Source organism: Mandrillus leucophaeus, unplaced genomic scaffold (assembly GCF_000951045.1).
Source record: "Mandrillus leucophaeus isolate KB7577 unplaced genomic scaffold, Mleu.le_1.0 Scaffold79, whole genome shotgun sequence".
NCBI lineage: Eukaryota > Metazoa > Chordata > Mammalia > Primates > Cercopithecidae > Mandrillus > Mandrillus leucophaeus.
Window position 1 is genome coordinate 2969868 of NW_012108585.1, and position 21254 is coordinate 2991121.

Consider the following 21254-nt stretch of genomic DNA (forward strand, 5'->3'; position numbering starts at 1 on the left):
CAGAAGGACCTCCTTCCATAGAAGGGAGAGGCCACGACCTGGAGATAACCGGATGTCCCCTGCGCCCCACACGATGGTGCAGGACCAGGTTGGGCAGCATGAAAAGTGCTGCCTGGAATATTCTGAAGGTAATTAAATAACTGGATTGTTCTATCATGAACTGATGCTTGTCAGCAAAGACAGGAAAATAAATTTTAAAGATACTCATAGATTTGAACTGAAAAATATGCAATGTCTAGGGAAAAAGTCTAATAGAAATGACTAAGATCTCTACAGAGAAAATGATAAAATTGAAAGGAATTCAAGAAAAGCTGATAACTGAAGACATCTGCCACGTTCCTGAATTGGAAAGCTCAATATTATTAAGGTATCATTTCTCCTCAAACTGATCCATAGGCTCAATACCATTCCAGTTAAAACTCCCAATTGCACTTTGCTGGAGGTGAGAATGGCAGAAGAGGGAGCCGCACCGCAAATCCTTTATGGCCAACAGGATGAGGCTGGGTGGTCCTGAGGCTTCAGCCCCTTTGGGCAGCTCCGACGTCACCAAGGAGGCAATGCACAGGAGCCTGGCGCGGGAAGCAGTGTCTGTCTCAGCTACTCCACTGTCAGCTGCTGTTAGTGGGAGTGATGATGTCACTTAGTTGCCTGAGGTTTGCTGTCGAGGATGTCTCAGCAAGGGCACTGGGGGAGGAGGAGCTGCAGGAGGCAGTGAGTGAGAGGCTGGGCTCCAGGCCTCTCCTCCTCAGTGGAACCTGGTGTGCCCAGGAAGGCAGGGGTTCACCCCATGGAAGGCTCCTAACTCGTCCCCTCCCCACAAGCTCCCACCTGGACCATGGAGGGGTGAAGCAGCTGAGACTCGCCTCTGCCCCTCAGCTGGAGCCAGCCCACACAGGGAGCAGCCGGTACTCACCTCCCTGAGAGGAGGATGCTGGAGAGGCCTTGACCCTGGCAGCTCTCTGGAATCAAAGTCTCAATCTCCCTTTTCGGTTTTCTCCCATCCTGAGAATGGTCCAGAGGGGAGAGTGGACCCAGAGTGAAGGCACTCGTTGGCCCTTCTGATGCCCTGCTTTCTTTCTATTTATTTATTATTATTATTATACTTTAAGTTCTAGGGTACATGTGCATAACGTGCAGGTTTGTTACATATGTATACTTGTGCCATGTTGCTGTGCTGCACCCATCAACTCGTCAGCACCCATCAACTCGTCATTTACATCAGGTATAACTCCCAGTGCAATCCCTCCCCCCTCCCCCCTCCCCATGATAGGCCCCGGTGTGTGATGTTCCCCTTCCCGAGTCCAAGTGATCCCATTGTTCAGTTCCCACCTATGAGTGAGAACATGCGGTGTTTGGTTTTCTGTTCTTGTGATAGTTTGCTGAGAATGATGGTTTCCAGCTGCATCCATGTCCCTACAAAGGACACAAACTCATCCTTTTTTATGGCTGCATAGTATTCCATGGTGTATATGTGCCACATTTTCTTAATCCAATCTGTCACTGATGGACATTTGGGTTGATTCCAAGTCTTTGCTACTGTGAATAGTGCCGCGATGAACATATGTGTGCATGTGTCTTTATAGCAGCATGAGTTATAATCCTTTGGGTATATACCCAGTAATGGGATGGCTGGGTCATATGGTACATCTAGTTCTAGGTCTTTGAGGAATCACCACACTGTTTTCCATAATGGTTGAACTAGTTTACAGTCCCACCAACAGTGCAAAAGTGTTCCTATTTCTCCCTGTTGTTTCCTGACTTTTTAATGATCGCCATTCTAACTGGTGTGAGATGGTATCTCATTGTGGTTTTGATTTGCATTTCTCTGATGGCCAGAGATGACGAGCATTTTTTCATGTGTCTGTTGGCTGTATGCATGTCTTCTTTTGAGAAATGTCTGTTCATATCCTTCGCCCACTTTTTGATGCAATCTACTCATCTGACAAAGGGCTAATATCCAGAACCTGCAAAGAACTCAAACAAATTTACAAGGAAAAATCAAACAACCCTTGCTTTCTTGAATAAGCAGCTGAAACCTCAGGAGGCCTGGCCCCTTTCCCACCGGTTCCCAGTCTCCACTCTCCTCTTTCTGTCTGGGCCTCCTCAGCCCGGTTGCTTCAGCTTCATGAAGCCACATGGTTTCTCTCATCCCCCCTACCCTTTCTTCTGGTGATTTTCTGCCAGAAGGTGACACATACATAATGGAGCCCCTCTTGACTGCGTTAGACAGTCTCTCGTCCTGGCCCGAGTGAGTTTCTCCCACTATCAGTTACCCCAGCCATCCCTGGCTTTCCCCAGCCAGTGGCCGCTGCGAGCACCCAGGCCCTTTCCCTGCAGAGTCTTTCCCACCCAGTGAGTCTTGCCGCTGCGGGCCCCCATAGCGTGTGTTCCGGTGAGCCGTGGGGCATCCAGACACTCTTTTCCACAGTCGATTGGACTTCTGTCTAGATTTCCCCATTCGCATTTTACTGCCCTAGTGACCCTGAAATCTGAGAGCCCTGAGCCCCTCCGGGTTCTTAGCTGATCCCCTCTGGGGTGCAGAGCCTTGTCCAGCTGCTGGCCAGACTTGCCACCTCGTGGCCTCCATGCCACTTCCAAAGTGGGGACAGCCTCCTCACCACGGCTCCTCTCCAGCCTTCCTGCCGACGCCCTTGCCCTGCCCGCTGGTCTCTGCTGGGCCCGGCAGGCCTTACCACAGCCATGTAAGTCGTCTGGGGCTGTGGCTCCTGCCTGTCCCCACACACAGAGGATGTGGCTGGCATTTTCAGAGTATCAGCTAAGAACAGGGCAGTAGTTCAGTTGCCACAGTCTTGTCTGCTTTGGGGGCTTCTTTGAAGCCCCCGTTATCTTTCAGGAAAGAGGAAATGAAGGCAGTGAAGCCTTGGCCTTGGCTGCTTCTCAGAGAGTAGAGAGACAGAAAGAGAGGTTTCTTCGGTCCCCCGCCTGTTGTCCTGAGGAATCCGTGAACGAGGCCCTGGCCACTTCCCTAAACGAGGGTGAGGGATGAGTCCGGACTAGTCGGTAGCCTGGTGAATGAGATGCTGCCAGAACCAGAGCTGCGCAGGACCCTGGAGGTCAAATGCTGGCTCTCACTGGGGCCACCCTTCATAGCACAGCTCTGGGCCAGCCTTGCCCCGGTCTCCCTGGCACAGGTGCCAGCTAAGCTATAGGGAGAGCCAGGAGGCTCTGGAATGGTCCTCCTAGTGGCGGCCACCCTGGAGTTCCTGTGCCAAAACCAGCCTGCTCTGCATTGTGAAGGCTCTGAGCTGACAGAGGCTATTGCTGGCCTTGGACTTTCCACACCCAGAGGCAGCCCTCCTCGTATCTAGTGTGCCCATGTGGGGCCAGAGATCCCGTGGCTTCCAGAGCAGTCTTTTCTCTGCAGGCTCTGCTGTTCTTAGGACTGGTTTCTGCTCGTGGGAATGATTCTTGGCCCTGACGTAGGTGGGCACAGGCCCTGCGGAGGGGAGAAATCTTTGGGGATACCCGGAGGATGTGGCTCAAATGGAAAGGTCGTCACCAGCCACCTTGTTTTCACTGGGCTTGTGTCAAAAGGCACTGATGAGAGCTGGGTTGGGGCTCTAGGTTCGCATATGGATGGGCGAGGGAAAGTTGGAATGGGGAGGTGGGTGCCTGGGGAAGAACACTTGCTTCCACAGAGAACCAACAGCCCAGTTTCTCATCTGCTCTGTCAGCTCTGTCCGTGTCTAGAAACTTCTGTTCTTTAGATTCAGCATGGCCTCTTTGGGTAGATAGCTTTTGTCACATGACCTGAAGATGCTGTGGTCCCTCCCCCAGCCAGCTTGGGGTTCTCCAGGGGCATCCATACCCTGTGCAGATGCAAGGGGACTTCAGAGGCTGAGGGTCCAGAATGCTCAGGTGTGGACCTCCTGTTTTAGTGTTGGAGTCTTTGGTTCCAGGAGTGAGCCGCTCCCAGGAAAGGGACCAGATTCTGACATTCCCCTGGCAGGTGGAGAAGTTGGGAGGGCACCCCCAGCAGACAACTCGGCCCCCAAGTCAAAGGTCAGATCTGCTTGTCTGAACAAGGGAAGAGAAACCACCTTACAAACTGTAAGCCAGGCCTCTTTTCCTGCCCAGGCCAGGGTGTCAGTCTGGATGGTAATCAGACGTGTTCTCTGCCCCCGGGAGGAGGCAAGCAGATGGCACACAAAAAACAGGCTCCTGAAGGTTGCCAGTGGCGACAGAAACAGCCACAGGAGAAGAGAGTGCATGAGCCTGTGTCAGAGCAGCGGCTCACCAGCCTAAGGAGAGGTGGTGTGGCAAAGGCCACAAGGCCCCAAACTGCCCCACTGGAGCCCTGGGGCAGTCAGGGCAGGGGCAGTGGGAAGAATGCCAGAGCCAGAATTCTTCTAAAGGCACCAATGTGTCTACCTGAGGGGCCAGGGGAACCCTGCGGGCCTAAATCCATCCGGCCTGAGCTGAGCCTTCCCCCGGAGGCAGGAAAGATGCCAGTGTCCACATACTCTTCCATGGACTGTTGAGAGACATTTCAGAACTTGTTCTTAAAAGCTCAGTCAAGGACCAGGAGAAGGAAGGCGAAAGTGGGATGGCCAGGAGGCAAGGATGCACACTGGGGCCCCTTCCTCTTTTCGAAAGCTGAGAATCTTCTGGGAATCTTGGTTTGTTTTTCAGTCATGTTTTTGGCAGTAATGACATTGCCGGCTGAAATGTACTTTCTCTCCAACTTGACCTCTGCCTCCACCTGTGCCACTCTCCAGGCATCATCCTCTTCCAACTGTTTTAAACTGGCCATGTACTTCTGCATGATGCAGTAATTTTTGTGAAGTTTTAATTTTTACAAAATATAGTTTGCTTCATTTCTTCGCTTCATCATCTGCTGCCCCCAGATCCCACCCAGAGAGGAAATTCTAGTAGATTGAGACCCAGGAAGCCTAGATCCCACCTCAGCATCACCTTGAAGAAGCCAGGGCTGAGCAGACAGGACAGGAAGAGCTTCCTACAAGCACTTGTTCCTTCCATGTCTGTTTCTCCGTACAGTAGGAAGACTGCCTTAGCATACTGTGGTGAGACTGAGTGAGGTCATCTCTACAGAGGAATGAAGGCTTCAGGGAAAGTGCCATTCAGATGAAACTCAGCCGGATCCCTCTGCCTGGGGAGTCTGCACCCAGCTCTCTAACTCAGCATCAAGGAACTTCACCTCCAGCCTGGGTGTGCCCTCTTGCCCGTGACCATTTTAAATGGGCCCTTTTGTAATATTGGTATTCTGGCATCTTTCATCCTGAGCCCATGTATTCTATCCCTTCAGTCTGACGTCCGCCTCACACCATAAAATAACTTTAAGGCTCATCTTAATGCATCCTTGAAGTTGGGTTGTGCAAGCATCAACCATGCTACCAGCATCTAAACTATCACTCCCCTTTCATGTGGCTAATGCAACCCATTAGTCGGCTTTTCAAGCCTTCAGCTCGGTTTTTCACCATTCCCTCTCTTTCTCGGTGCCTAGGCCTTGCCATTCTTCATAGTCTTTATTTCAAGAACTCTTTGTTCGTGCGACTTGGCTAGTGTTTTGCTGCAGGCTAAAGTTCACCAACAACCCCCAAAATATTCTGTGGAGCAGCTCACATGCTAGGCGGTATGCTTGGTGCCGGGGACGAATCATGAGTACAAGCAGGTAGGTAAGGCCACACTTGCCTGGGGCGACTTTGGCCCACTCTTGGGACTTGTAGCGTCCCCAGTTCACCCTCTCATTTCACTAGGAAACCTCCCTGTCAGCTGACATTCATATTTCAACTTAAAAAGAAGCAGTCGGCCGGGCGCGGTGGCTCAAGCCTGTAGTCCCAGCACTTTGGGAGGCCGAGACAGGCGGATCACAACGTCAGGAGATCGAGACCATCCTGGCTAACACAGTAAAACCCCGTCTCTACTAAAAAATACAAAAAAATTAGCCGGGCAAGGTGGCAGGCGCCTGTAGTCCCAGCTACTCAGGAGGCTGAGGCAGGAGAATGGCGTGAACCTGGGAGGCGGAGCTTGCAGTGAGCCGAGATCGCGCCACCGCACTCCAGCCTGGGCAACAGACCAAGACTCCATCTCAAAAAAATAAAAATAAAAATAAAAAAATAAAAAATAAAAAGAAGCAGTCAATAAACGCATTGACCCATTTGGTATCAATGCCTACACCTGAGCTCAGGTAACATTTAGAAGCACTGGAGGGAAGCAAACAGCATATATTGTCAATGAAGAACCAGACATGAAGCTAGATATTTTACTTTCCTCATCTCATTCAATCCATAAGACGAATATTATAGCCTTCCATTTTACATCTGAAGAAACTGGAGGTCAGAGAAAGGCTAGGTAAGGAGTCCAGAGCTGGCTTTTTGTTGTTATTGTTAGCTTGTAACAACCACCATCCTGCTTAGTATGCACCCTACACTGCTCTAAGCACCTTAACAAATAGGAATGCATTTAATCGTGGTAAAAATCCTGGGATTCTGTTGCGGGTTTAGGTGACTCAAAAGCCACTCTTTCCACAACAACCCCATTAAAACAGGAAATGTGGACAGGCCAGGTTGTTGCTGTGCACTCAGTGGGCCCTCGGTAAATGTTAGCTGTCTTCCTTCTAAGAAGATCCGAGACAGAAAGAAAGAAAGCCATTCTCGAGTGACCACCCTCTGCAATGAAAAGTGTTCACTCCACTCCTGCGTCCTGCCGCCTTCTCCGAGGCCCCTTGCCGCCCTTCCCTCCCATTCAGCCATTCTCTCTGTGGCCCCTGCATTCCCTAGATTGCTTTGGACCTTTGGATTTTGTTTCCAAATCTGAGTTGACAAGCACTTTCAGGAGAGGGGGCAGTCAGCTGACAGGTGGGCTCAGGAAAGGGAAACAAGCCTGCTACACACTCACATGCATGTGTTTGCACACATATGTGCAGTGGGAAGACTTACACATTGGGGACACAAAAATTGCCAAATTCATCAATGGCAGAAGCTGTTTCATGTTCATCTCTGTGCCATGAGAGGCATTCAGTGAAAGTCTGATGCCTGAATGGATGAATGAGAATTATGAGCCGGGAAAAGAAAGTCAGAATATTCGTGTCAGAAAAGATCCAGACCATTGAGCTTCCCTGAATGCAGAAATCTCTACACCGTCCTGCTTTCTGCCATCCGAGTCTCCTTGTTTCTAGAGGTAGCTCTGTCGGAAATCCTTCTTTATACTGAATTAAAATGCACCCCTCTGTAACTTCCCCTTATCCGTACTTCCTTTTCCATCTTTTCTTTCTGTAAGTAGTTCCTGAGCGCCTCAGTGATGATGTGGAAGCATAGTACCATCTTTACAGGGCTCACAGAGTAGTGCAGGACACACCAATACACAGTAAACAAAGGTTTCAGATGGGGTAAGGGCCGGGGTGGGGAAACGGAAGAGTGTGGGTGAAGAGCCACCTGTTTAAAGCAAGGAGGTCAGGAAGGCAGCATTTGTGCTGAGCCCTGGAGGCTGAAAAGGAGCCAGAAGTAGAGCATTTCAGGCAGAAGGAAGAGCAAAGACCCTGAGGCAGGGGCAAGCTCAGCTCATTCTGGAAACCGAGAGCGAGGGTGAAAAGGACTGTGCTGGAGCCGCAGGCCCTTCAGGACCCCAGTAAGGGGTGTGCACTTTCCTGTGACTGTCCTTGGAAACCACAGGGATGGGCCATTCAGTAGGGAGATTATATAATCTGATTTCCATTTTTTAACCAGCATGCTGGCTGCTCATTGACAAATGACTGGTGTGGTGAGATGGGGGGCAGCAAGGAGCCCGATGCTGGGAAGGCAGGTGGCCATGGAAGCGACGGAGCGAGGGGGGCAGAGTCATGACATCATTGGATGGTGAACTGGATGTGAGGATGAGGAACAGGAATCAGAGACGGCTCCGGGGTTCCTGGCTTTCCCTGAGTGGATGGAAGAGTGGTGTCATTTGCTGACATAGAGAAGAACAGGAAGAAACCAATTTAAAGTGAGAATGTGGGGATATATTAGGTTAGAAAATGTCACGTAGGCTGTGAAAATCTGGAATTCAGACAGGCGATCTGGGCTGGAGATGTATTTTAGGAGTCAGCGCCGTCTATTCCCTCTGAAGATAGAAACTCCAAGAATCCTGTCCAGAATCACGTCCTGGGAGAAGTGCTGGAGAACGTGCAGAATTGGAAGGAAACTTGGAGAGAGGAGAGGAAGGAGAAGGAAAGGGGTCTGGAGGCCAAGAGCCAGCTGAAATGAGGGGTGGAGAAGAAAATATCATTTCCCAGGATAAGAGCAGGGATGAGTTAAGCCAGCTGCCAAGAAGCCTTCTAGAAACAGCGGGCAGGCAGAGGGAGGCCAGAACGCTGCCCTGCTGTCCAGAGGGTGACGTGAAAAGGGCTGGACAGAGGCCAGTGCGCACAGGCCCTTCAGGACCACAGTGAGGGGTGTGGACTTCCTCTGACTGTCCTTGGAAACCACAGGGATGGGTCATTCAGTGGGGGATTGCATAATTTGATCTGGGGTCTTCAGTGTGCACCTTTGCCCTCGCCCACGTCTTCCCTTCCTGAGCATCACAGATGTCCCTGACTGTGCCCCTCCTTCTCCCATACTAGAAATCCTTGCCCTGGAGGAGCTCAAAAGCCAGGCCTTCCCAGACCTTGCTGGACATGTTTGCGACAGAACCAGGGCCTTCTCCTTTTCCCAGCTGTGCAGAATTGAATTTACAGGCCTCGTGATTCCATAAAAGGAATTTCCAAGACAGACCTTCTGCACTTCTCTTTGGCTACGAGGTTCTTTGCTATAAAAATCTCAGATAATGGGGGAGTATACCCCGCCCCCAGTCCAGTGCTGAAGCTAGGGACAAGCGTTCTCTTACAGCTCTTTTCTTTCCTCCACAATCTTTCCTCTCTCCTCGCTCTGCCCACCACCCGCCACCTCACCTGTGTTCCGTCCCTACAGTGGTCAGGGCAGCCTGAGGCTCAGAAGTCTGGCCGGCTCAGTGTTCCGTCTCCTGGTGGGCCTTCTGTGGGGCCTCAGGGCAGATCTTCAGGGCCCGTGGCTGTTCTCAGCCTCGTGGGGATAACCCTGACCACAGCCAGAAATGCCCTGCTCTTGGAGTCACTTTTGAGGAAGACATGTGCATCTCTATGTAGTCTTTCAGTGTACAGGGAAAGGCTTGAAATCTTTTGCAGGAGCCCAGGGCTTGGTCATTCAGTGCTCTGCGTTCAGGCCTGCTGTTTGGGCAGGTATTCAAGAACAGTCTAAGATGCTGACTGAAGTAAAAAAAACAGTGGCAGTCTAGTGGGACAAGGGTTTAGCATTTGGGATGAAAGGAAAGTGGCTGTGATTGGGTCACATTCAAACATCGAGACTGTTGGCTCCTGCCTGGCATTCTCCCTCCCATCCCTCCTCTCCTCTGCCTCCCCTGCCGTAGCCTCTCTGGGTCTCTGCAGAAACCTCGCTGTTCCTCACGGTTCTGCTTCGTCCTGAGTGTCCCCATGAGCCTCTCTGTGGTTCCCCATTGTCCGCAGAGGCAGCTGCTCTGGCCGGCCCCGTCCTCCAGCCCTCGTCTCCTGTTCAGGGCCACCCATGCTCTGGGTCACGCCTCACCTTTTCCTAAACACCCTATGCTGGACTTCCAGGCCGGGCTCCAGTGCTGCATCCTTCAAGCTGCCTTCCGAGATCAACCTGGCTAGAAGCAGTCTCCACTGCCTCTGAGCTCCCAGAGCACCCTTTTCTCTTTTCTGGCATTTAATCAGAGCTCTTGATGGAAACGTCTCATCCCTCTAGCAAGACTTGTTAGTCTTCGAGCAGGACTGTCTCTTGGTGGCATCCACACTGACTGCCTTCCAGATGCTAGCACAGTAACACCGTGTGCCTGTCATCTCTGTCACTGTCACTGAATGAAGGCCAACCAAAGACAAGCAGCTTCCTCTGGGGTGCCCCTCCTTGCAAAAGTGACTCCAGCCCCTGGCTCACAAGCTCCAGCATCCAGCGAGGACACGCCCTTCAGTTCTCCACCCACCACAAGAGCTTGTCACTCTCTGGGGTGGTCCGCTGGAAAAGAAGGCAGAGCTAGAAGGCAAAGACGGTGGCTTTGGAGCGGGCATCGTGCCATGCTCAGCAGGACTCAGCAGCATGGCCGCCCAGGTCAGGGAAATTCTGGCTTAAGTGTGCTCAGACAGTTCAGCGCAGAGGGCCCTGAGACTACCCCAGGCCAAAGTTCTGAAATTCAACCCTCCCAGGCTTATTGGAGGATGGGGTCCTTGTTTGGGGGTTTGTTTTGTTTCACTGGTTGTTTGTAATGCCGATTAACACCCCCACAGACCTAGTGTTCTACAGAACACGGTTCTGGAAATCCGTAGGGGCATCCCCATGATTCGGGGAGGTAAAACTGACATTTAGTGGGTGGGACTGAGGATGCCGAAGGAGGGTTCGGCCCAGCGAAGGGGCATCCTTGGGCCCTGTGTCGTGTTTGGGAAATATTTATCCGAGGAGCCCCTTTCATGGGTGATGTTCAGTGACACTGATAGTGGGGGAGTCTTCGGTGGCTGGCCAGTGGCCGAGGCTCAGCGAGGATAACAGTGCCACTAGAAATATGACCATATCTTGGATTGTATGACTGCATTTCCTCACTAACCTGGAATATTCACATTGAAAAACTTGAAGAGCAAGCAAGAATTTTATTTCAAAAATCCTATGGAAACCTAGACATTCTCTTGGGCTAGGTCTTCAGTCCTTTCTGGACCCAATGCTCTTCTTTTTGGAACAGTCTCCCCACCTACTGTATACTCCATGTCCCCACAGAGCTCCACAGCGCCCCGTGGTGGCCAGTGTCACCCCCTCGCTAGGAATCCACACGTAGCCTCAGGCTGGCTGACTCAGCCTCTTAGTGACTTTTAGATGAAACCTATTTATCCAATCTGTTGAGAAACTGCAGTGTCTGCCACCGTCCACAGAAACCCCAAGGTGGAGAAATGCGTTAAAAGGAGTAGAAAAGGGACCGAGAAAGAAGGGCAGCATCTGGGGATGAAATGCAGCAACTCTCGCCCCAGCCTTCGCCATCGGCACAGAATTCAGAGACCAAAGCTGTGTGGGCCCAGCTCCTGCATTCCCCTGATTATTATTTATTTGCAGAGTGCCCACGGGGCACCTGGTACCACGCAGCGCTCCTTAAACAGGCAGGCCCCAGCTTTGCCAGGAGGACCTTCCCCGCTGTGGCTCTGCACCCAGGGATTTGCATATTGTTGCAACATTGTGACAGGCTTCTCTCCTGCCTGGTGCTGGAGAGCTTAAAAGTCACTATGAAGGATAAAAAATAATTATATGACTTGCATAAAGCCTTTGTGTGGGAAGGGTAGTATTAGCTACTACATTTAATTATTTAATGTAGAAAATTATTCACACTGTGTAAAAAAGCCCGGTGGGAAAGTACACTGTGGTTTCCGTCCCCGGCCCTGCCACAGGGAAAGAAACTGGAACACGCCGGGCTGGTAGGAAGAAGAGGGATTCCCAGACCTACCGGGTGCGTCGGCGGTAACCCAACCCACTGAAGCCCAAGGTGCTGCCAGTGCTTCTGGCCCTGCGCTGGGCCAGCCTGACTTAGAGGCAGGAAGGACCTTCTCAGGCACAGAGGCTGTGGGTGTGCAGGAACGTAGCCTCTCAGCAAGAACTCCAACAACGACAGTAATAGTAGCAACTGCAGCAACCAGTCAGCACTTTCTCGGTGCCAGACAGGGCAGGTATGAACTCATATCATTCTCACAAAGCCCTACGAGGGGGCCAGGCACAGTGGCTCACACCTATAATCCCAGCACTTTGGGAGGCCGAGGCCAGAGAGCCATTTGAGCCCAGGAGTTCCAGACCACCCTGGGCAAGACCCTATCTCTACAAAAAAAAAAAAAAAAAATCTATTTTTTAATTAGTCAGGTACAGTGGCACACACTCGTAGTCCCAGCTCCTTGGGAGGCTGAGACAAGAGGATCTCTTGTGCCCAGGAGGTGGAGGCTGCAATGAAATATTATTGCAACACTGCACTCCAGCCTGGATGACAGAGTTAAACCCTGTCTCTAAAAATAAAATAAAATAAAAACCCTACAAGGGCAAGTACTCTGGTTATTCCCATGCTGCAGGTAGGGAAGCTGAGGCAGAGAGGTTAGGTAACCTGCCTGCACAACCCGAGGCTCACTGTGGGAAGTGAAGGCAGTCTATCATTTTATTCACAGCTTGTTCAAGAGTGTGGATGCAGGTTGCTGGCCAGATCCCCTGGCAGAGGAGCACTGGCCCGCTAAGTTAGAGACGCCACAGGGCAGGGGTGACAGGATGGGCTGTGGGAGCTTTCCGAGAGTGCTGAGCAGGAAGGGACCTCTCTGATCGGGGTTTGGAAAGCTCTGTCCATGGCCTTGGTCCCCTGGATTGGACTGGAAGGAGTTCTAGGCAGGCAGGAGGTTTTGAGGGCTGCCACAGATCCAAGCCCTCATGCAGCAAAGGGGAGATTGCTCCGCCTTATTCCAGCCACACCTGATGCTACTTGTGTCTTGCCTGCCTTTCCTCAGAGTGCATGGTTGGTGCTGTTCATTTGAGCTTAAAGTTGCCGGTGTGCATGGCCGTGTGTCTGCCCAGCCTTGCCCCTCTCCAAGGAGGCGTTGATTCAGCACCCTAGTCCTGAAGGCACCTTTGCAGAAAACGGCTCATTTATTCCAGCATGAGTAGTGCGAGGCAGCTATTGGGATCCCCCAATCTACCCAGGTGCAAACTGAGGCAGAAAAAGAGCCTCCTGAGGCCCCCAAAGGGAGCTTAACCAATAACCCCATATTTTCATCTGCTCCCGGCAGGGAAGATGGCAGGCTTCGGGAGGCTGATTCATGTTTGTATGCCCAAGCCTTGCTTAGTTACAGGCCTCTAGTAAGTGCTTATTATGTGTTGATGAGATAAATAAATGAATGAGTAAATAAATGGACGAAGGCCTTCAAAAATGTCCTGGGGAGGAAAAGCCTTAATTCCAAAGAAAAATGGGAGCAGAAAGTGTCCAGTTAAAAGTCTGCATTTTCAGGAGTGTGTGTTCCTCCTGCAAATAGGAAAGCAGCCCCCCTCGCCTCCACCCACCTGGGGTCCTCTCATGAGGCAGGCACCCGGCCCTCTGCCCACTCCTGCCCTAGTCCAAGTAGGTCTCAAGCTGGCCGTGCAGAGTGTGTCTTGCGGTGCTTCTGAATTAACACATCACAGGATGGGAGCGGACAGAGGAGGGCAGAAATCCCCACCTCCTCCCAGGCTGCTGGCAGCTCTGTGCTCCAGTTATGCCTTCTCCATTAGGCGCCACTAATTTCCATGATTACTGTTATGTCTAAATGGCATCCTGGTGTAATACAATTTATATTATCTCTGCTTGGTGTCGGTTACCATTGTTTTCCTGATATTCAATGGGATCAACTCTGCATAGACACATAGACACGCACTGAGACTTCACTGCCACTACCGCCAGCTGCCAGTGGGACCCAGCTCCTCTCCCTGGTTCATTCAGCTCTCATTTCTGGGACCCAGAAACGATCAGTGTTTCCAGGAACTGGGCACGGCTCCCTCCCTCACAGCCACCTCTGCCCAGCCCCCTGCCTGGCACACCTGCACTCTCTCCAGTGCTTGCTCACTCAAGCAGGACCTCTGCTCTCCTGCAAGGACCCCCTTCCCTAGGTCTGGTGAAGCCATCTGTTGCTCCTCCCTCAGCCCCGCCCCACCTTGGCAGCCTCCAGCTGCTTGCTGACTGATGTTCCTAACCCTGTCTGCAGGGGCCCTTCAGAGGACCCTTTGTCCTTTTCCACTCTCCGTCTCAATCTCAGCAGCCCCACTTCTAATCCAGCCCGAAGTCCTGCAGCCCCTCCAGCCAGCGCGCTCCGTGCCCCATGTGTCCTAGGAGGGGAAACCAGGTGTTCAGAGTCAGCTTCCCCACAGGGCCGGGGCACTCAGGAGCTGGCTGCCTCCCCTGTGTTTCTTCGGGCAGATAAGGAAGGCAGGCAGGAAGGAACAGAGAAGAGAAATGAGTTACAGCAGTGACAGCACCTCTGCCCTCCAAATGCCGAAGACTGACAGCACCACCCCAGGTGAGGAGTGAAAGGTGTGCGCAATTCCTCATGGACGCCTTCTTGCCGCCAGCCTGATGGAAAGCTGGTGCTGCCTCTGAGGAGATGGCAGGGCGGCCTGTGCTCTGGGCAGAGAAGAAGCTAAGGATCCGGAATTCAAAGGCAAAGGCATGCACCCATCACCGCTTCAACAGCAGTCCCCTCACAGCTCTCCTGTAGCAGAGACAGAAAACGGGGCCCCTGCCGCCGCCCCTCTCGATTAAAGAAGAGTGGCCTATGCCTTCCCCGGTGGGAAGAGTGCTTCCTAAGAACCTAGCAGTTCATTGTCTACATGACCTCCAGTCTTACAAAATGCAGCCGTGACAGCCTGCACCCTGTCACCAATCTCAAACGGTATCAGCCACATTTCATTCCGGAGAGTTTGAATACTAGTGACCTGGAGGATGGGCAGAAAAGGCCTGAGAGACAGACTAAAGGAAAACTCAAGATTCCAGAACCTTCAGCTTCCTCCTTCCTCTTTTCACACACCTAGGCTTTGTCCCACACCCAAAATAGAACCTGTGACTGCTACCTCACTAGGCAGAGCAATGCTGCTAAATAATGACAGTGGCTGGCCGGGCACAGTGGCTCACAGCTGTAATCCTAACACTTTGGAGGGCGGAGACAGGAGGATCACTTGAGGCCAGGAGTTCTAGACCAGCCTGGGCAACATAGCAAGACCTCATCTCCCCAAAAAGTTAAACAATTAGAGGGGCGTAGTACTTGGGAGGCTGAAGAGTTTGAGACCACAGTGAGCTGTGCTCATACCACTGCACTCCAGCTGGGGCAACACAGAGAGACCCTGTCTTTAAAGTGAATACTTTTTTTACAAAGGTAGAAATTCAAAGATTTTGGTCATTAGAGGGCCAGGCATCCTCTCTCTGGAACATTCACACATCCGGAACACCTATCCCCAAGGAGGCCAGATAGGGTCAATATAAAGAATAGATATTAAAGGATTTTTTCAAAATACTTTCCCAGGTATTGGTCCTTACATTAACCCTATGCAAGACATAGGGCTGGTGCTAGTGTGGTTAATAATCAGATTATGATTACCTGCCTTCCAGAAAGCTTAATCTCCAGCCGACCAGTGATGATGAGATTCTTGAAATGGCCCTTGAAGCTGTAATGAGGTGGAAGCCTCTGGACTCTGGACTCCGGTTACTTCTTGTTAAGCGATTGCAAACAGAGGGCTTGGGAAGTGCGGCTCTGGTTGGCAAGAGGCCCACGATTTCTTACACAGGCCCATGATTTCTTTCATCCCATCCCTTTCCCACTGGGAGTTGGGCGTGTCTTGTCCCCAAAAAGCAGAGAACCCCCGGAGGTAGGCATTTTCCAGCCAGCAAGTACCACTGGACCATGGCCCCACAGTTAAGACACAGTATCTGGGACCAGAAGAAAGCAATGAAACGTCAGGACACACGGGCCTTGTGGGTGGGAGCAGAAGAAACGGCAAGTTCTGAGTGCTTTGGATGCACGGTCTCCTTTCACCCTCACCTCAGCTCTGCTTTATCCCATGTTCTAGGTGTGGAAACAGTGGCATAGGGAAGTTACGGTATTTGTTCAAGGCTACCCAGCTAGTCAGTGGCAGAGGTAGTGTCTGAACCCAGATCTGCCTCCAGAGATCCTGCTTTTAACCAGTATGCAGCCTCTTTCAACTTGGCATATCTCCAACAGTGGAGCCAAATCAGGGCGTGGATAACCAAAATGGAAGAAAATCCACAGTTCCTGTGCGTGGGAAATGCATCCCCTGATGCTTTTGCAGCAGTTGTTCCTCCCCAGCAATGATTTTCTGTTGTCAGTATCAATTTGGTGTCCATTTTCTCAGCCCACGCCTATCAGTGAGTGGAGGTGCTGCGACACTCAGGCCTGAGTACTGGGAGCCTGGGGTGCACACAGGATCTGCCCTGGGATGGCCAGAGGAGAGGCCCATCTTAGGAACACATCTCCAGAGTGGGAGTTGGAAGGGAGAAATCCACTCAACCTGTGGGATTGGGGGATGGCGAGGGCAAGGCTTCCAGCTGCAAAAGCACTTTCTCTTCCGGGCAGCCCGCCCTGCGTGGCTCTGAGGAGCTGGACGGTAAGAGGTTTGGTTTGCCACTTCAAGGAGAGCCAGGGAAACCCTTTCTCCAACCCCTTACTTCTCAACCATTTGGGACACAGTCACCAGAGAAATAAGGGGTAGCAGGTGTAACCAGGCTCTGAGTCAGACTGAGTTTGTAAGATGTGTATGATTTTTTCCCCACCCTCCCTTCCCCATGACAGCCTTAAAACCCCTATTACTAATGGTTTCCAGCAACCGAGGGGGTGGACAAAAACAGAGAGAAGAGAGAGGAGACAGCATCAGGCCCTTACACTCCAGAGAGCGTTGGGAAAAGTAGTCCTCCTAGGACCCAACCACCTGGGGACTTGGGGACCAGCAGGGAGGACCTGGGCCTTGTTTCTGGGCAGGGTGTGGTCCAGGTGGGAGGAAGGGGCTGTTGAAATAGTGGGAGGAGGGGACAAAGGGACAATGGGGACGGAGGCCCGAAAGCTGGACCTGAAACTGTCATCATGGTCCAGCTGGAGGACTGAGGGGCTCTGGGCACCAAGGGCAGGACGGTGGGAGGATGGGTCAGGGTGAAGAGCTGCCTCTTAAAGGGACCCTGTTTGCCCCCAGACATGTGCCCTCACCCGCTGCATTCCAGCTCTGCGGAAATCCCCCAGGGCTGGGTGCACAGGAGCTCTTGGCGACAAGGAACCTGGCTGGTTTCTGCAGCCCCCCAGGTAGCAAACAGAGATGTCAGTCTAAAGCCTGCAGTAGCACAGCCTGCTGAGGGCAAGTGTGAGGCACGAGGCATTAACTCCAACAGAGCCCAGCCAATGCCAGTCCAGTGGAGCCATGGGCGGAGGGGGGCTGTGGTCAAGAAGGAGGGGGTTGTGCCTTCTGTCTGCACATGTACGAAGAAATCCGGGAGAAACGGTGACCAGGGGTGCACAGCCAGGCGGTTGACAGGGTTCCTTTAGGTCTCAGCCCTTCACCCTTGTGCGCCCGCTGATTAACTGTGTGTGTTTCTCTGGTTTTCAACACCAAACCTTTGCTCTGTTCTGTCCATTTCTTCCTTTTCCTTTCTCCATCTCAGAGGTGTTGCAGACCAAGGCCAACTTACCCATTTTGTTTCAGGTCTCTCTGGTGGACAAAGATTCCAACCCACCCTCCTTTGTTGAGCGCTGACACTCACACCATCCTCTCTCTCTCCTCCTGCTCCCACACCCAGATAATGTTTGCTTGCACGTTTTCTAGGCTGATGCAGAGAATTCCTGGATTCTGCTCTTGTTCTTGTTTCTCTCGCTTCTCTTCCTTGACTTCCCTGCCCTTCCCTTCTGAAACAGCTCAACCCACAAAGACGGTATTCGTATCGAGAGGGCTGCCCAGTGTTTTCCGAAATCTAATTTTAAGACGTATGCATAGCTGTAGTTCATCTGGGGTCTTCACTCTTTATTTCCCTGTCCCCAAAATGACTATTCTCCTTTTGCCCTGTGAATGATATCCGAGAACCCGAGAGCAAATTGGTTATTTCCTGCTCATAGCACGTGACTTAAATGGGAGAAAGAGGTGTCTCTGCCTCATAGGCTCCACTATATTCAGAAAAATACCCTGGGAAGCCAACAAGGAAGCCCTGATTTGAAGCTGACCCTCACCTCACCCACGCCCTGGTCAGCTAATCTCTGCTTCCCCCATCCTGGCTGTCCGGAGTCTCTGTGGTGGTGTTTCTGTTTTCTTTTGGCAGAAATGCCTGGGAACTGAAAGGCCCCTTTCCCTGTGACCTGACCTCCCACGCTAAGAATAACAGCCCCAGGACAGCATGTCTTTCGGTCCCTCTGGAAAGAAGGCATGGCTGGGAAGTGGGAAGTTAAGAGAGCTGAATAGAGCTGGGAGGAAAGGGAAGAACACAGATTCTTGGCTTTGTGAGTAAAAAATAAAGAGGAAAAGTTGGCAGCCTTCAAGTGAGCTGGGGAGAGATCTGGGAACCTCTCGGAGGATGCTTCATGCTTTCATACCCCACTCTGACCTCTAGAATTCCACCTCCTGGAAGCCCAGAGGGCAAGAAAATGCTGGTCCCAGTGAAAAAATGTGGCCAGCCCTGTCTTGTCCCCTTTGCAGACCATATCTAAACTAAAGGCGTAAATGTTTTTACTTAAAGAAAACAAATGTCTGTAGTACTTGGTCCTTCCTCCTCTACCCATGGGGAACATGACTGCCTGTAGCTGGGGGTGTATGCCCCCGTCCGGTCACAGAACATTGCTCTGCAGGCTCCTACACCTCTCACACCCAAGAAATCCATCTGCTAAAGAGTCCACTCATCCAGGACACCAGGGGTCCTATAGGGCCTCTGGGACAGCCCATTCCTTGGTTGACCAGTTGTCCAAGTACATGAAAAAAGTCTTTTAAGAACTTTCATCCCTTCTCTTCTCCAAATACAGTGAAAAATAAAATCCATAGCTACAGAATCAAGTAGTAAAGTCAGGACACAGGTCTCCCCCTTCTGTGCCAGAATCTCTCCTTTAGGGCACCTCTGCTTTCATCCCCTTCTAGGCAGCCAGCCTCCCCCAACCCACCAGCCTGTCCCCAGCAAACCCATCCTCAGGAAAGGCTTTGATCACCGCATGCCCTCTGAGTGGCATTCGCATTCAGCAGGACCCTACCTCAAAATGCCCATGAAAGAACCTGGGGAGGTGCTTAGAAAGCCTCAGAAAGCCCTGTCAAGAGCCACATAACCCACTCCCAGAGTAGGAGCCCAGCCTTGCCTCTGTCTCCTTCCCCTTAGGAAGTCTTTGCCAGGGTTGGAACTGTCCCTAGAAACACTGGGCACCCAGTGCAGGAACTAGGGTTACCCTGATTTGATTTGCAAAAGTTGCACTTATTATGGATCTTATTTTAACAATTTGGTCCTTCTTTTATTTTTGAGCTTTATATGAGTCACTTCTCAGCCCAGATAACCTGCCACCCCGTGGCCCACACTGATGGCTGTGGTTTTCAAAGCCTTTTTCATCCCCAGCTTCACCCATAGGACTGAGCCCATTACCCTCTGAGGGGTCACACACCTGTGTTCCCTCCATCCAGATGGGCCTTTCTGCTAGAAGAGGACTGGGGGTGAAGGAGATGCTCAGTGTGGACTGAAAAGAGAGCATAGTAGCCACATCCTGTCCCCTGGTGACTTGCACTGCACCACCCCCACACCCACTCCTGCCCCTGGTGGGAAGTGGACAGGGCCTCTGTGGAGAAGGGGTAGGGTGGGTGGATCTGTAGGATGGGGCCGTGTGACAGAGGGAATGCGGGCAGTAGGGTTAGTGTCACCTCCCTGCTGCTCCTTCCCTGCTGGTGCTCCTGGGCTCCTGGGCTCCTGGCCATGGTGAGGGCGTCCGGAACTCCAGAGGCAACACGGAGGTGCCTGGACGATGATTCTGATGGTGGTGTTGCTCTGTTCTTGTCTGTCTAATATTCCTTTTTAATCCCCATCCTGCCTGCCCTCCCTTATGTAGGGTTACTTTAGTGATCCCTGGAATGTTTTTGACTTCCTCATCGTAATTGGCAGCATAATTGACGTCATTCTCAGTGAGACTAATGTGAGTATTACTCTGCCCTCCCCAGGAAACCTCCTCATTCCTCCTTCTCTGCCGCCTCTATTTCTCTCTCTCTCACTCTCTCTGTTTACCTTCTTTTATTTTTTTTTAATTTCCTGTTTTTACCCGCCTCCAGTCATGCCTTTTATTGAACCTGCCGTCGTCCTGTGGGGAAAAAAAGTGGGAGCCTCTCCTCCTTTTTTTCCATTTACCTCAGCTCTGCCCGGCGGTGCCGGGCCGGGGCGTGGAGCTGAGCAGAGGGAGTGGCGGTGCAGGGGACACACCGCCCGGCTCCCCGGGGCGGCCACAGCCCCACGCCACCTTTGAACTAACCCAGCTTTTGTCAGGCCTCTGCACCCTGCGAAAACCAGGTTATCCAGGTTTGAGCCGCCAGAACTGTAGAGTGGTAAGAGAGTGTTTAATATGCCCACGTAACCTCTTTCTTTTCTCATTTTTTTTCTCTTCTCTCCCTTTTTCCATGCCTTTTTTTTTTTTTTTCATTTTTCCTCTTCCCTTTTGTTTTGTTTTTCTCCTTTGTTGTTGGTTTTTTTTTTCTTCTCTCTCTCTCTCTCTCTTCTCGGCTTCTCTGCCCCATGCAGCACTATTTCTGTGATGCATGGAATACATTTGACGCCTTGATTGTTGTGGGTAGCATTGTTGATATAGCAATCACCGAGGTAAACGTAAGTACATGGCGTCTGTACCTAACTGTCCGTGCCTGCTCTAACACTCATTTGTCTTTCCCCGGTTTTTTCCTTCATTTTATTTCCTCTCCCCACCTTCTTATTTTTATTTCTTTTTTTTTTTTTTTCTAATTTGTTTGTTTCAATTGGTTTGAAGGTTTTTTTTCCTTGTTGCTTTATTTTGAAAAAAAAATTTTATTTTAACTTTGGAACGCATTAGGCCTTTCCCTTTTCTGTTAAGTTCTGATTGCTGCATCTTCTCTCTCTCCCGTACAATCAGCCTGGCATGAGTCACACTGTATTGGAGGAAGCAGCTCTGGGAGCCGTGGAGTGAGAACATGAGGGGATGTTTGCCACTCTGGGCAGCTGCTGGGGCAGGGACCCAAACCTCTTCTGACCTCCACCTTCTCCTCCAGCCACTGCCTTCCCTACTCTCTCCTTTCCCTCCCCACAGCATCTTAGAAGAGAGCTCTCTCAAAGTAGAATACCCTGCGTTAAGGCTAAGACACAGCCTACATAGTCAGCCATAGCCCACCCTTGCCCAAGGACCACCCATCGTCTTGGGTTGAATGGGCTGTGTTTCCATTTAACATCAGCAGCCCACGCAGGCATCCAGGTCCTTGCAGGCTGGTTTGGAAGAGGAATGAGAAGAGGAGAACCAGTCATGTCTGGACCCTTCTCTAGAAGTAGTGGGTGACCTACTGAGAGCTGCTCTGGGTGGACCTTTCCTCCTATTTGCTGTGGAACCAGGCCCCATGTGAGCGCCTCCCTCCCACATGCACCTGCCACCCCTGCCCTCGACCCCTGACCTCTCACACCCTTGCCTCTGGCTCCCTAGCCTCAGACAGAACCCCAGCCTCTGTAAGGCCTCCTGCCACCTCCTTCTCCCA

The 21254-nt window shown here is 51.6% G+C and overlaps 1 protein-coding gene across 3 annotated transcripts in view; it reads left to right on the forward strand.

The window, feature by feature from the left end:
- The window catches only part of CACNA1C (calcium channel, voltage-dependent, L type, alpha 1C subunit), a 775650-nt gene that overhangs the window by 690383 nt on the left and 64013 nt on the right, over positions 1–21254 (forward strand). Inside the window, exons 31-32 of one of the 3 annotated variants that reach the window (XM_011967153.1) lie at positions 19601–19684; positions 20281–20364. In XM_011967153.1, the coding sequence (XP_011822543.1) occupies positions 19601–19684; positions 20281–20364 (168 nt within the window). The remainder of the gene's footprint in view (positions 1–19600; positions 19685–20280; positions 20365–21254) is intronic. The other 2 variants (XM_011967155.1, XM_011967154.1) reach the window with 2 other exon arrangements.